Source organism: Rhopalosiphum maidis, chromosome 2 (assembly GCF_003676215.2).
Source record: "Rhopalosiphum maidis isolate BTI-1 chromosome 2, ASM367621v3, whole genome shotgun sequence".
NCBI classification, from domain to species: domain Eukaryota; kingdom Metazoa; phylum Arthropoda; class Insecta; order Hemiptera; family Aphididae; genus Rhopalosiphum; species Rhopalosiphum maidis.
Genome location: NC_040878.1, coordinates 21,981,850 through 21,997,066, shown reverse-complemented (window position 1 = coordinate 21,997,066; position 15,217 = coordinate 21,981,850). Strand labels below are relative to the sequence as shown.

The 15,217-nt window shown below is 27.2% G+C and overlaps 1 protein-coding gene across 1 annotated transcript in view; it reads right to left on the bottom strand.

Moving 5' to 3' along the window:
- LOC113552215 overlaps positions 1-14,897 on the bottom strand; it is a 49,431-nt gene extending 34,534 nt beyond the window's left edge. Inside the window, exons 1-2 of the mRNA XM_026954969.1 lie at positions 14,649-14,897; positions 1,761-1,903 (exon numbers count right to left, since the gene is read on the bottom strand). Coding sequence (XP_026810770.1) covers positions 1,761-1,864 — 104 coding nt within the window. The 5' untranslated portion in view covers positions 1,865-1,903; positions 14,649-14,897. The remainder of the gene's footprint in view (positions 1-1,760; positions 1,904-14,648) is intronic.
- Positions 14,898-15,217: the final 320 nt, after the last annotated feature.

Here is a 15,217-nt window from a genome sequence, read left to right as displayed (position 1 = left end):
TCTCGTTAGACCGTATAAGGTCAGCCGGGGGAATTGCAACATGATTTCGGTCTTCTTGTGCTACGGGGAGAATAATGCACGAACAATGGGGGCCGATCACGGTGCATATCAATCGTCCGACAAATTGTCACAAAAGAGAACCGAAGGATAAGTAAGTCATGTTCGCGTGAGCTGATTTTTGTTCGTGAAAATTTTTCGAAGTCGGCCGTAAATCTCGTATCGGCCCCGTGTCTTCGTGCCGAGGATATGAAGGTAAAACGATATTGTTACTTATGTATATACATATATAATTTATATATACATAGGCTGTATTATAAGCACTCGCACACTGAAACTATACATAAATAAATACATCGTTCGTGGACTGCAGTGCACCACCGTAGTACAGTGTATATCAGTGACCTTGGGATGTATATATATTGTGTGTTTGTATTTTATTTTTCATCTCAAATATCCAAGTACGTCCTTATTAGGTTTCTCCCGAGTTTGCTGGACCATAACCGGCAAAATACCACACGCCGCCGCCTCAATACGCGGATCCCGTGCAGATGCAGTTGCGCCTCTCGATCTTTGGGCACACAATCTCAGTAAATTAATAACAATATTATCCTCGCGTGTTCTTCGAGTACACCGACCTGGATTACAGTCCGTGGTTCAGAGTTCACGGTTTCGGTTTTTGAATATTCGTTGTCGTGTACGGTTTTTCGAGTAATTTACCAAAATTTAAATGAAATATAAGTTTTTCATACGATTATTATATATTTATATGTACAAATATGTATTTATATGTAGCAATGCATTACAATACCGATACATTTAAATGATTAATATTTTTTATCCAGGAGTTAATTGTTATACTGTGTGGTGTGAGGCGTGTGCGTGTTTACATAATAAATATATAAAAAAATTACCGTTCAGTTAAGTTTCCAAACAAAAAAATTTAAAAATGTTTTCATCCGTAAAATACATAAATAATTTTTGCTCAAAATGAATAACAATAAATTGGTTCAATTACTTTAATTCTTAATCAAGTATAAGCAAAACCGAGCAAACACAAATCTCACTTTCAACTATCACATCCAATGAACGCTGACTGAATATCGTCATCACTAATTTAAATGATTGAAACCAGTTTTTTTCGCTGGCTTAATTATTCACGTGGGATTCACCTTCGCTCTCTAATTCTCCGATAAACCACTGTAACCAATCGGAAGCAGGAAGCCAAAATGAAGATAAATTTACGAATATCATATAGGAACGAAAAAAATATATTACTACTCATTTACAAAAATAAGGATATTGACAATACTCATCGCGAAAGATAAAAACCGTAGCGAAACAACATACAACTCATCTGTTGTTAAATGATTCTCACGTTAGTTCCGTTTCTTAATGCGGAATGGGATTTATATTGAAGGCATCATTTGTTATTTTAAAAATGTCTTATTTAAAAATTACAAGAAACAAACGTGGTATTATATTTCAATGTTAAAGTCATATGATTTCCGAGTTATGGGTTTGGTAAACATTGTACATAATATATTATTAACAATGAAGTAGATATATGTATACATACATTTTGTTTGATGGGAGTTTTGAAAGTTTTCTGTCATCAGGTCATCAGATTGAATTTTACAAAAATATGACTACGATTATCATCTTTACTTTGTGATATAAAATATACTCAGTTTATATATTATGAGTTTATGACCTGTTAGTTGTTACAATAAGTGGTTATTGAATATTGTTAAAAAATTTACCTAGTAACAGCATAGACATGGGACTTCTTGTAGTGATTGATTGGATAAACAGTGGCCAGCGGATCGTCTGTAGGATTGGCCGGCAATTGCAGCCATTTGTGCATCTCTGAAGACACACGCACCCATTACACTTCAAATACTGCCTGTAATATTATAAATAAATCGTCATGAGTCATATGAGTCATATTTATATATATATATATGGAACATATTATGATTTATCGTGATTATTTGTTATAAACGCATTTATAGTTCTAAATTAATTAATATTCTAAGGAAGCTATATTAAAACGAAGTTAAACTAATATAAACATAATATAAAATATCTAGGCTATTCAAATATTATAGAAATTACATCATACCATATTTAATCAATGACTATATATATACTAGCTGTCACTTTCGATGTACTTCGCTATACCATCTTACAAGTTTCACTTTATTATTATTCAAGCTGTTATAACATATTTCTTATTTTTAATTTATAATTTGTAATTATTATAATAATGATTGAACATAAGTATACGTGATCCATATTTTCACGAATACGTTGAACATGTCTCAATAAAATTAAAATAACTGTTATTATAATATGACTTTTTAATAATATCAGTACAATACTATATTACTTTTACGATTTATTTATATTTATTAAAAGTCAAATAAACACTATTTTAATTATTAATCATCGCAATTAACTCAATCTATTTATTGATTTTTATTATTATAAGTTCTAACGTAAATACTTTATATATTATATGCTAAAATACATTGTATATAGTATCTTAACACATTTACTTATTATTATTATTATTGATAATGAAATATTATAATATTTAATTATAACTTATAGTTAAGTATAAGAGTTGTATTTTAACTAACGTAGAAGTGTTACAAACAGTTGCCATCTTTGATTTAAATTGACTGAAAAAAAGACGACGAAAACAAGTTTGGTTTATATCAAAGTATAAAACCAGATAATATTATGTGAATTTATGTTTCATAATATTATTCAACAGATTTAGTTTCAGTTTCATTTTACATATCATTTATTTTTTGATAATAACGTTATTTTTACGAATTTAAGAAAACCAACTATACAATTGCATTTAGAAAGTAAAAATAAATGTACTTTTAAGGTTATAATATATGAGCTAAACTGTTGTAGTTCTAATGATTTGTTATTAAAATGATTTATATTAAATTTGTTAGTAAGAAGATGGAATTTTTTATTGAGTTTTTATTTACAAGTTATGTTGTATATATTAGAGACAATTTAAGGAATAAGAAAAGATTCAAATAAAATAAAGATACATTTTCAAATTGAATCAAATATTTTTAATGTGAATTTCTTTTTCGAAAGCATAAATGCTTATATATATATTATTTGATTATTTTTTAGATCTATTTGGTACTTATGGCGTATAGACAAAAATCTTCTCTAGTTATACTTAAACAAGCTACTATTTTAGTGATTATTTATAAAAATCCGTGACTTTTTACAAAATATTACACGATAAATAGGTACATCGTAAGATTGACATAATAATAATATGTAAATATAAGTGTTTAAATACAGCTAGTAAATATAATATAATATGGTTTATACTTTAAAATTTCAAGTTTAAAATGTTAAGTTCAAATTAATAAATATTTAATTAAACTACTAGTGAAACAAGGAAGTAATATAATTACTTAAAATGTGTGTCATTATAATTGTTTACATAACTAGCCAGAAAAATGAATGAGCTTCGATAAGCAAATAATTTAAAAAATGTTGAAATTCACTTTTAACTTTTCCAGACCAATACAATATTTTTAATTTGGACACAACTTTGATTAGCTGTAAGACATGTATGGAGCTCATCGATCTAATTGATTATACTTAATGCTCAGGTGCAGTAATAAACGTAATATGCATCGGCAACCTTGCCACAAAGTTCAATCAACCCAATATCGTTCAGACGTCCAGTAAACTCTCGTATTGTGTCATTGGACAATGATGCAAAATGAAAAAAAAAATGTAATCAATTCTATTATGAAGAAAATTATTTTTATAATACATATACACACATGTCCCAAGGCATGTGTATAGCAGCCATTAGCGGATACAATGCATACAATACATATTGGGCAATTACTATATAAGATTGGATGTATCGTATATAATAATATAACTGTTTTGGGATGAACATTGTGTTATGAATTGCGAGCAATTATAACTGCTGCACTTCTATTTCAACGAACCCGCAGCATCGCACGACGAAATACTACTGAATCAGTCCCTATAGATGACGTTGCTTATGCAGATATAGCTCAATAGCTGTATAATTATCAAATTGTTACCGCCGTCGTTGTTTTTCCTATCATAAGTTTATTTAGCTGTGTTTTTGTCGTTACGTAACCCGCACAAATAGTATTATGTCGTGGGTATAATTATGTATAATTTAAATATGACCACCGGACGGTCAATATTTGCGTAGGATCATATCTCTCATAAAGTGTGATTACGATTTTACTAACTGTGTGCGAATTTATATCCTGCGATCTTATTGCCAATAGCTATTAGTTCTAAAATTATTTCGGACAGAAAGTTAACAATTCACAAATTTTCACAAAATAAAGTAAATATTTTCACACAATGTTAAAAATTAAAATGTTTATAACAATAAAATTATCTTTCGATTTAAAGGTATCATATTTTATATTAATTGGCTATACAAAAACTGTAAATGCCTACTTGTGAATTATTTGCACAATCAATAAATTCAATGAGTTTCAACATAAGAAAATCATAATTAAAAAAAATATATGTATTTTTGAGTTATTATATCAATGTATTAACAATGCGATACATCTAATATATATAATAATTTATACTATATGGGTACTATGAATTTTTTTTCCGACAACCCTTGCTGGTTACTCATATTTTGTAGTAATAATTTTTATTTTTTTTCTAACTCATCAGCTATAATTGTTTAACTTTAAAAAATACTTTATCTCTTCACAGACCTTTTCTTACATCTAATATAAATATTTTTTCGTTCAACTTTGCTTGATTTTATTCTTCTCTCGATATCATCACTATCTTCTTTGCTGTTTATTTTTATAACTTTTTATCTATGTTGATAATATATTATATTGTATATTCAGAAGAAATATTATTTGTTACAAAATAATATAGATCAATAAGATAAAACAAAAATAAAAGAAGTATAAATTTCATTTCATGTATTGTATTTGTACTAGGCAATTATACAGTATCAATACCGAAACTCGAAAGAACAATGAAACGAGACATACTAAAAATTAGAGCAATTAATATTTTATAATATATAATATAGGTGCTTTATATTATAAATTGATATTATATAGACACGCTCGCGCTATGTTTAAAATATTTGCAAAAAAACGAGTTTAGAAAGCGGTTAAAAGTGAACGCAAAATGCTAAAATTTTTAATAGCAATAAGATATTATTATATGTATTGACAAATAAAAACAAAAACAAAATTCAATCATGTAAGCCAATTATTTTTTTAAAGCACTAATTATTGAAATAATTAGAACATTTTGTTAGAGTAATTTAAACAACATTAATTAGTGAGTAGATGTGTTAAAACATAATGAAGTGCTAGAATAGGTGCAGGACATGGGTGTGAATATACATAATAAGTACAGGCAAACGATATTATAGTCTAAGTACAATAATATAAATTAATTGGAGATTTAAATATACCTATCAATCGAATTCAGACAGGCATTTATAATGTGAATAAATTTTGTAAATAGTTTGTCAGTTCACAAAAATACAATGATGAATTTCTATTCAACTTGACGTATTATAGCAGTTGAGAGTTCGAAACAAATAATCATACAAATAAACTATTTTAAACAAAGATTTAATTTTTAAAAAGAAATCAAAGGTCACAAAAATAATAATACTATTAATACCATAATAGTGATAATTGCAAAATTCATGAAATTAATATAACAATTTATGTATTGTGTTATACTCGTAATAGCCGTAATATGTGTGCATCAAAGTAATCAATCGGTAAACATCCTTAATTGACAACAATTATATTGCAATAAAATTATATTATAGTATTTTATTCCAAAACCAAAATTTGGAGTAAAAATCTTAAACAGAATTAATTATCATTATAAAATAAGTTAGGTTACGTTGTTAATAATACGGATACGCGTTATGTGGGCATTCCAGAATATTCTATTGGCGCAAAAATAAATTTTTTTTGTAAACGTTTGATAAATTTCGCGGGCCACGGATTTGCCATTCCTGCTCTATAGTCTGTATACCATGACTATAGACCCATTGTATAGATTTTAGTTCTTAATTCCTTTAAACTCCTCAAGACTTCTCTTGGTATTTACTTTATATGTGGGCTGATAAATGGCTAGATATATATGGTCTTCGTCTCCTAGAAGAACTCAACATTTTCAAAAAATGCACTCCTAGCAAATATGATGCGAGATTATAGACTAATTATCATTAGTCAACTCATACACAAGTCACTTTTGTTTCTATTTCGTTTCTACTATGTTTTTGTTTCTTGTAATTGTTAATGATATAAATTAAAGCCGATTGGCGTTTAGTGATAACAAATAAATAAATAAATGAAATAAATTTAAATAAATGTGGTGCTGTGGTCAATGGTCACATCCTGTTTCTTAAATTGCATCTATACATTTTTTAATAAAATATTCATTCATTTTGTAACGTTGCTCGAGTTTGATCGCAGACAACAAGAAACAATTTCGAAAAATCGCAAAAACTATTGTAATATGTCTATTATTATATTGGTGCTGTACAAACGTAAAGTGTATACATTGCATGTAATGGGTTTTGCATATATTGTTTTCTCCGCGCGCGATGTGTCACATTATTACAATATATAAACCTGTCAAACAATTACATCACATATTATGTTATGCCGATATATTTTTCATTTTTTCCGACCGGACCATTCATTGTTGTACTTTTGAGCGGGAGTATAATGAACTGTATGGAATTTGTCACCATCGCCATTGGCGCTCACGTATAACATTCGACAAGCTGTTATATATTTTCTTTTTTTCGTTCACGCGCCGAGAGGGGAACACAATGGCGTGGTTTTTATTTTTTTATTTTGTTCGTACCGTGCAAGCTATATAATTTATATTTTCATTCAACGCGAACTATATCATAATGTGCAGGCTTTAAAAACAGATTATTCAAGCTGCGCTGGATCGTCATCGTAACCGTTCAACGCTCGTGGATGAACTATAACTATGATATGTATATATAATATATAATGTGCATTGTGTACGCGACAGGATTTTGTTTCTCGTATATACAGGACGAGCGAGTGGTCGATTCTCTCTTGTTATATTACCGCGTATATACAATATATATATATATATATATGGATATTATAATAATATAGAGGTACGTTGAACTTGAGACCCGTAGTGACGTCATTATACTGTCGAGGGAAACTCGTGGAGGTACCTATTTACACGCGTACATTGTGCGTATATACGTATTTGTCACGGTCTATAATATAGTATAGGTTTATGTATGGAATCATGTTGCTTCTGCGACAAATTGGAATTTCGAGTGATTTAAACACGATATTATTATAATATATATATAATGTTTGACTCTGAAAAATAATTATTCGGTTGTCGGGGGACTAGAGGTTCGGCTAATGAAAAAAATCAATGTCATTATACGCAATACGTACCGGAGGCGAGTGGGTTAACTTTTCTGGAAAATACCGAAATGACATCACTGTAGCACACGTTGCTGCCGAAACGTCGCGATCTATACGCACACTGTTTGAATAAAAAACCAACGTCCGCGAACACGATGTGCAGAGTGCTACTGAGACAGTATTATTATATACGCGTAAAGATACAACGATTGCACGAATAAGAGACGTCTTGTATTCGCGTTTAACGCTGAAAATCGTATATATTAACACTGTATGTGCCTAGCGCCTGCCTACGTATTATAACATATATTATAATAAACAATTATTATTATGCGAACAAAAATGTTATTACTCCCACGGTCGCCCGGGGGGGAGCGTTGCAGGTCTGTGCGCGCAGACTACCATTTTTATATCGTTATTTGTATTATATTATGTGTGCACGTGTCGTAGGTATATATAGATGTATGTGTGCGATGATTATATTTGCGGGACGACGGACGTATATAATTAAATGAAAGCACACGTAGCGGTACCGCAGCGGTCAATTATTATATTGTTTTGCCACGGGAATATTATATTATATACCTATAGCGTAGTGCGTACCATACGCGCCGATAGATCTGCGGAGTGATTTTCGATTTTGATCGTTATTCGTCGGCGTAGGGTGTAACAAACGGAAGTCGTTCGTAACTGGAAAACTAATTTCATTAGAATACGTCAACACAATATTATAATAATATTATATGATGTATATATAATATGCGTTATGGCAATATAGACCTAGGCACGTTGGCCGGGCGTACTGCCGTTCTCCGCATTGCGCAATGATAATCACTAATTAGGCGTGTGTTTTTATAAATTAAACATTATGTGCAGGTAGTTGAACGATCGACCGATGCAGTATTATCATCGGATTCGAGCGTGGACTTATATAGTCAATAAACAAAGAACACCAATGTACGACGGCTGTACGACTATAGACTATACTTCGCGTAGAAAAAAAACCGAATCAAATGGTCGGCTGTTATGTTTTTTCTTATACGTGTATGCCTACACTCTTAAAAACCGTGATCGTGATTATCTCGAAAACGAATACATTAACACATATAACGACCCAACGGTAAGTAATTTTTTTATGTTTCCATTCGTCCTAATGATTTGATCATATTATTACAAAACCAATAAAGTAGTTCGTATAATAATAAAGACAGTGTATGAATTTGAGAACCATATATATATATACCTACATATTATTATAGTATGCATTAGCCTAAATTGCACCGGAGCGTTCAAGACATTCAATCGTAACTCCAGTCGTGAAAAAATACATTTTGCAGTTGGGTGAGGAGGTGTTAGTGATGAGATGTATTTAAATGCGACACAAAAAATATATATACATAAATATTATGTATGTATATTCTATAGATATACGAAGTATTATCACTAAACAAATCATACAGAGTGATTCTTTTATCTCAAATCATACAACATAATAATAAATAAAAAATTCTATATATTTTTATATATTTTTTTATTTTAAAAATATCGGTCAAGTACTTTTTTTATGTTCTTCTATGATGACAATGGTATATTCGTTGTTAATTTAATTTTTAATTCCTTGTGTTTTCTATGTTGTTACGCGATTATGTTAAATGGATCACTCTGTTTGCACGCAATTTATTACATGATGTGCACTTATTACCTTTTATTATGCCAGACGTAAAGATTCCAGTGACATAACTCCAGTCTCCAGGTAATGTATTGTTAGTAACTGTTGAATTGTTAAAATATTAACGTGCCTTTTTTTCCTCTCTCGTACTGATTGGATGCTTGTAACTATAGGTATAGCAAATCTATATTGGCAAGCATACGCACAGTCACACCTATTCTTAGCGAGGGGTTTTATTTTATTTATTTTTTAATTTTATATTCATACGGAACCTTTCTCTCGTGGGTTAGACTGCTGCTATCATGTAGTCATTATACACATACACACAACACACACATTCGTAATGTTTATTCGGTTCTTCTGACGGTACCTGCATCATAGAATATGTGTTGGAGTCGGTTTTGTGTAGGTATTTCTCCGTTTGTATTTGCATATCGTTCATTCGTAATACTATTTTATTTTGTTTAATAAAACAATATACCTACCTATTCATACTAATTAAAATAATTTGAGTAAAAAGATATAACGTTATAGAATACGTCGATCCTATAAAAATAACAAATATATTTAATAATAAAATATATTTTCAGGCTTTTTTAATGTTATACTTTACATAATAACTCTGCGGTAGAACTAGCGGTCCAAGACGATTTTATGTAAAGAATATATTATATTTTATATTTTAATTAAATTCAATTATTATTAGCGTTTTTATGGAACTATAAATATTATTGAAAATAATATAATAAAACTTGTATTCTGTTAAAAAGAAGTGAATTCGTGTTGTTTCAATACTTTTATACTATAATCTAATACATTTAATTATATTTTGTTTTTAAATAATTTACAATTATAATTTTTTCCCATTATAAAAATAAAAATGATAGTAATTGTTCGTAATAATGTAACATATCCTTCATACGGATATTACTAAATAATAATATTTTTCTTAATTTAATTATGTAATCCTCTATATTTTTTTTTAAATTTGTTTATTTACAATCTATATTTAATATAATACAATAAGTAAATTTGATTATTAGAATTTTTGACATGAGTTCACGTGATAAGAGAAAATATCCATTAATATTACTCTTTAGTTAAGAATAGGTAAGAAAGAAAACAACAATAAAAAAAAAAAAATACACTAAAAAAAAAAACTAGGTAATAATCAGAGTTCAAGTTTATAGACTATTATTACTATTTAGGATAAGAGGTCTCTGGACCATTTTCTTTTTAATCTACGGGTTATATCGGATAATTCGATAGCGGATAGATTGGCAATGAGGGGGTTTGGGTGATGATGTAGTTTTTTGTGAAAACGTTTATTTAATTTTGAGGCTTGATCAGATATGGATGATATGTTAAGATCATTATAGAGAGTTAAATTACTTACACACCAGGGGGCATTGGTTATTATTCTGAGGGATATTGATTGAAATGCTTGTAGATTTTTTAAGTTGGAGTTTTTGGCAGCTCCCCAAAAATGGATTCCATAAGTAGCTATAGGATTGAGGAGTAGACCCTCTACATGAAATGTAATATTCGCAATAAATATATAGATGGAAAATTGTAAAAAACAATATATATATACATATTTTATAAAACTAAATGTAGATTAAATATATTTGTATAATTTAAACAATTATTATTACGTAAATAATATTTGTATTTATATAGTTAAATAATTTTGTATTATTATTAATTAAACAAGTATAATTCAGATATCAACACTTTTTAACGGTTAATGAAATATAATCATATTTTTCAATGAACTAAATACTATTAATGTGAATACAATAATTATTATGAATAATACATTTTCCGCGAAATCGTCCTTGTCCTTCGTCTCCTTATGGATGACTTTTACACAACTACGGGATATAAAAGCAAGTATTTAAACTTCAACTTATGTTACTTTTATATTTTCCAATGAATAATAATTAATCATTAAAATTGTATTAAGGTGTCGAGCTTCACGAAAAAAATTATTATTATAATGTTTTAATTTATACTCTTGCCACTATGAATCTCGTGCGGGATGCCTTGGAATATGAATCATTCGAATTGTATGTTTCACTATCATAATGTGATCTGTAGATAATAGATATAGGTTTAATTTAATTTTATGGCGTTAAGTGTAAAAAAACCATTACATAACCGTGCTGATGTATTAGTTGATTTATATTTTTATGTAATATTGAAATGTGTATGTTTAGGATATTTCTATGAAAATAATAAGCAAAAACAAATAATAACATATTAGATAACTTAACCAACAGGACCAATGTGTTTAATGACAACGCATCAGTAGTTATGTGACAATGTGCATAACTTCAAATAAAAGGATCATGACTTCGCATTTTTTAAATATATTTTAAATAAACACTTCTGGTATATTGTTCAACTTTTGTTGTTATAATATAATGTTTAAATATATGAATACCATAATAAATACAACAGCTACAATTGATTGTAATTATAATATTATACATAAATACATTTTAACTTTTAAAATATTTATGGATATATTTGTTAATTGTTTATCATTAATCATTAAAATCAAACAATAAATATTTATAAACGTATTAAATCATATATTTTTAGTTAATACTATTCTTTAAATTTAAAACACATAAATAATAAAATAAAAGCTTCTGTTTGAGAATGAATAGATATGAATATATAAAGATTAAGGATAGATATATATTAACTATTATTTAAAAAAATTTAATATAAGTTAACGTTAGGTATATGTGAAATGGTTTGTCACAAAAGCTTCTAAATCATACATTTTTAGTTGTTTAGGAGAATGTTTTTATAATTACCTTCAGGTTACCTCGCAAATTTATATTTTTAACTGATTATTATATACACTGAACTAGAATACGGAAGTTGTAGACATAAAAAACAACAACAAAAATTTAAATATCCTAAAAAAACCAAGATTAATAATACTTTGTCATGTTTATTTTAATGTATTTAATTGTATTAATCAAGTATTTCTAATATTTTTTTAAATATACCTAATTCAATAATAAGATTATATTTTTATGAAAAAGTATATATTTTATATTTATTTATTATGAATAGAGTCCGGATTTAAATACCCTATATTTTTTTTTATACAAATTGATAATTTATAAATAAGATATAATTATTGTTTTACTAAAAAAAAAAACTGAAAATTGAAAAATTGATAAAACGCGGCAATGATGTTGACACACATATCTTTTTGGGACAGTATTATTTATTCTAAATATACATTTACCATTTACCCGATAAAACTATTAAACGAAAACAACTTAAATATCAAGAAAACAATTCATCTTTAGATAATAATTTAAATAGGCTATAATTGTATAGTAATAGTATATTAAACAGGTGTGCATCAAAATTAACAAAATGACTCAATAATGATAAAAAAAAAATGCTCTAACTAATGCAAAAAAATGCGAAATAAAAGTTTCAGCTTTGAAGCACTCATTACATGAAACGAATTATATATAATTATATATATGTATAGTTTAGAAAGCATTGTCGAAGATCAGCCAAAAAAATATACACTGCATTATTGCATTGAAAAATAGGTCCTAATAGTGAATAAAAAAATACAAATACATACATGTTAACTTTTAAATGAATATTTTAAAATGTATTTTGAAATTATTTTAATAATACAATTAGACTTTTATTTAAGTTGTGGATATTGGTTAAATAACAAAATGTAAAATGTCAAAAAATGGAAAATAAATATTATCAATAATTTAGATATAAGTTATTGAAAAATATTTTAAGCTAAAAGGCATCGTATAAAACGTTAAAAACAATAATAAAAATTCATCTTTTTCTGAGATCTATATGACTACATAGTACATAGAAACACTATAATTACACATAATATATTATCTTGTACTTGCACACCAATTGTTTTTGTTACTTTTGGTCTAAAATATAATATATTCTATTATTTCTATTCAAATCAATTAGGTACCTTTAATTTTGATTTCTAAGAACGAGCTTTTTTCAAAAATATTTTATTGTGTTTTGATATTTTCATGTTATTAATATTAATACTATTAAACTATATAATTTAATCGATATTCGCGTGAAGACATGAATAGAGAATAAATCACAGCAAAATAAGTAATTGATGATTAATAAAATTTAATTAATATTATTACTAGATTTGTATGATTTGTAACTATTATTCAACTAAAAATAACAAAAAAATTATGTTATGTATTTAAATTAAATTCAAAACAAGTTAAATAAGCCACTGAATTGAAATTTTGGGTTTACTATCATGGAAGTTATTACTCACCATTAAAAAATATATTATTATTTTTAACTTAAAAAGAATTTTCATAAAATATAATTTAATTTAAAAGGATATAAAAGTTTATGTATAGAAAGTTCAAAAGTTCAAAATGAAACTATAAATATTTTATTAAAATAACAAATTTCCATATAATTAGTAATAATAGTAATTTAGTTTTGGACTGAAATCTTAAACGGATGTAATATTTCAAATATACAACGAATGTTTAAAATAACAAAATATTAAGCACAAATTTACTTTATTTTATAAATATAATAAAAATCTGTTGTATAAAATATATCAAGTACTTGTAAATAATAATAAATGTATAAGAATTAAAATTGCATTATATATTTTGAAACAATTAAAATAATTTTACATAAAATAACTTTAAAATTTAATGTTTATAAACTTAATGGATTTTAGTTTATGTTTATTGTAATTTTCCAATTTATTTTTAATTTAAAAATATTATTAAAATATTGTTGTACCTACATCAATAGTTCTAACTGTGTACAATTTTAAAACAAAATGAAAATAATCTTATTATTTCTGTATTCAATATTCAAGAAATATTATGTATTGTATAGAAAAATTAAAAATGCATACGAATAATATAAACGTTTGAGACGGCGTTTGAATTATGCATTATTCATACATTACCCAGTACCTTTGATTTTTTCTTGAAAAGAATTTTAGCAAATACATTTTTTTTTATTTCTATTTAGTTTTTCATTAAAAATATTGATAGTAAATTATTAATAACTAGTTTAGTCACGAAGGTAGTACATAAAATGCCACTTGTTTTTAATCTGACAATATATTTTAATACTTTAAATATATATCTAAGTAATTGTCAATGCAATCTCATAAACTAGTTGTTTAGTATATATTAATTTAGTTTAGAAAAATGTAGAAAAAAATTAAATATTTAGCCAGTTAAATGTAAAATAAAATATCTTATATATACATATATGCACTTATAAGATAATAAATAAAAATATAATGTATCGATAAAATAATCTATAACATAATATATTATTAAAACACCATTATACTATATAGTCATGCACTTATATTATAGTTTTAATAATTATATTAATAATAATTAAATGGGCTCAAAGAACAATTTTACAAACACCAAAAATGACTTAGATATCAAAAAGTAGCAAAAACTCACTGTAAATAATTCGTAGCACATGTGGTAATCTGCGATAAAGCCGATGACCGGTGCTATGCAATCGATGTCGGAAGTATTAAAAACAAATAAATATATTGTATACAATGATAATAATAATAAGCCGGCAGCGAGCAATCACTATAATATACAAGTCCACGTGCGATCAGTCCGTTACGGCAGTAGATCTACGCGGTTGATCACTATACACATCGAGCACGCAACGGTGACTGAACGGTCTGGATAGACGATGACGGCACTACAGCAGTTCGACGGAAAGTGAAACTTCGCACAGTCGCCGTACCCCTCCACCGGCCGTACTTCTATATTATTATGTCTTAGACATTTTTATACACTAATACGTTGTCGTATTATGTTGTTGCGTTATTGTCACTATGAAGTATAGACAGCTGTATTATATGTAAATATATATATATATATATGGCGAGAGAGAAACCCGTACTTGACACGCAAAAATACAGAATTTAGATAATATAATATAATATAACACTGCGGTGTCAATGCGTGTCATATTATAAGCACTTGTATATGTTATAAACGTATAACTTATA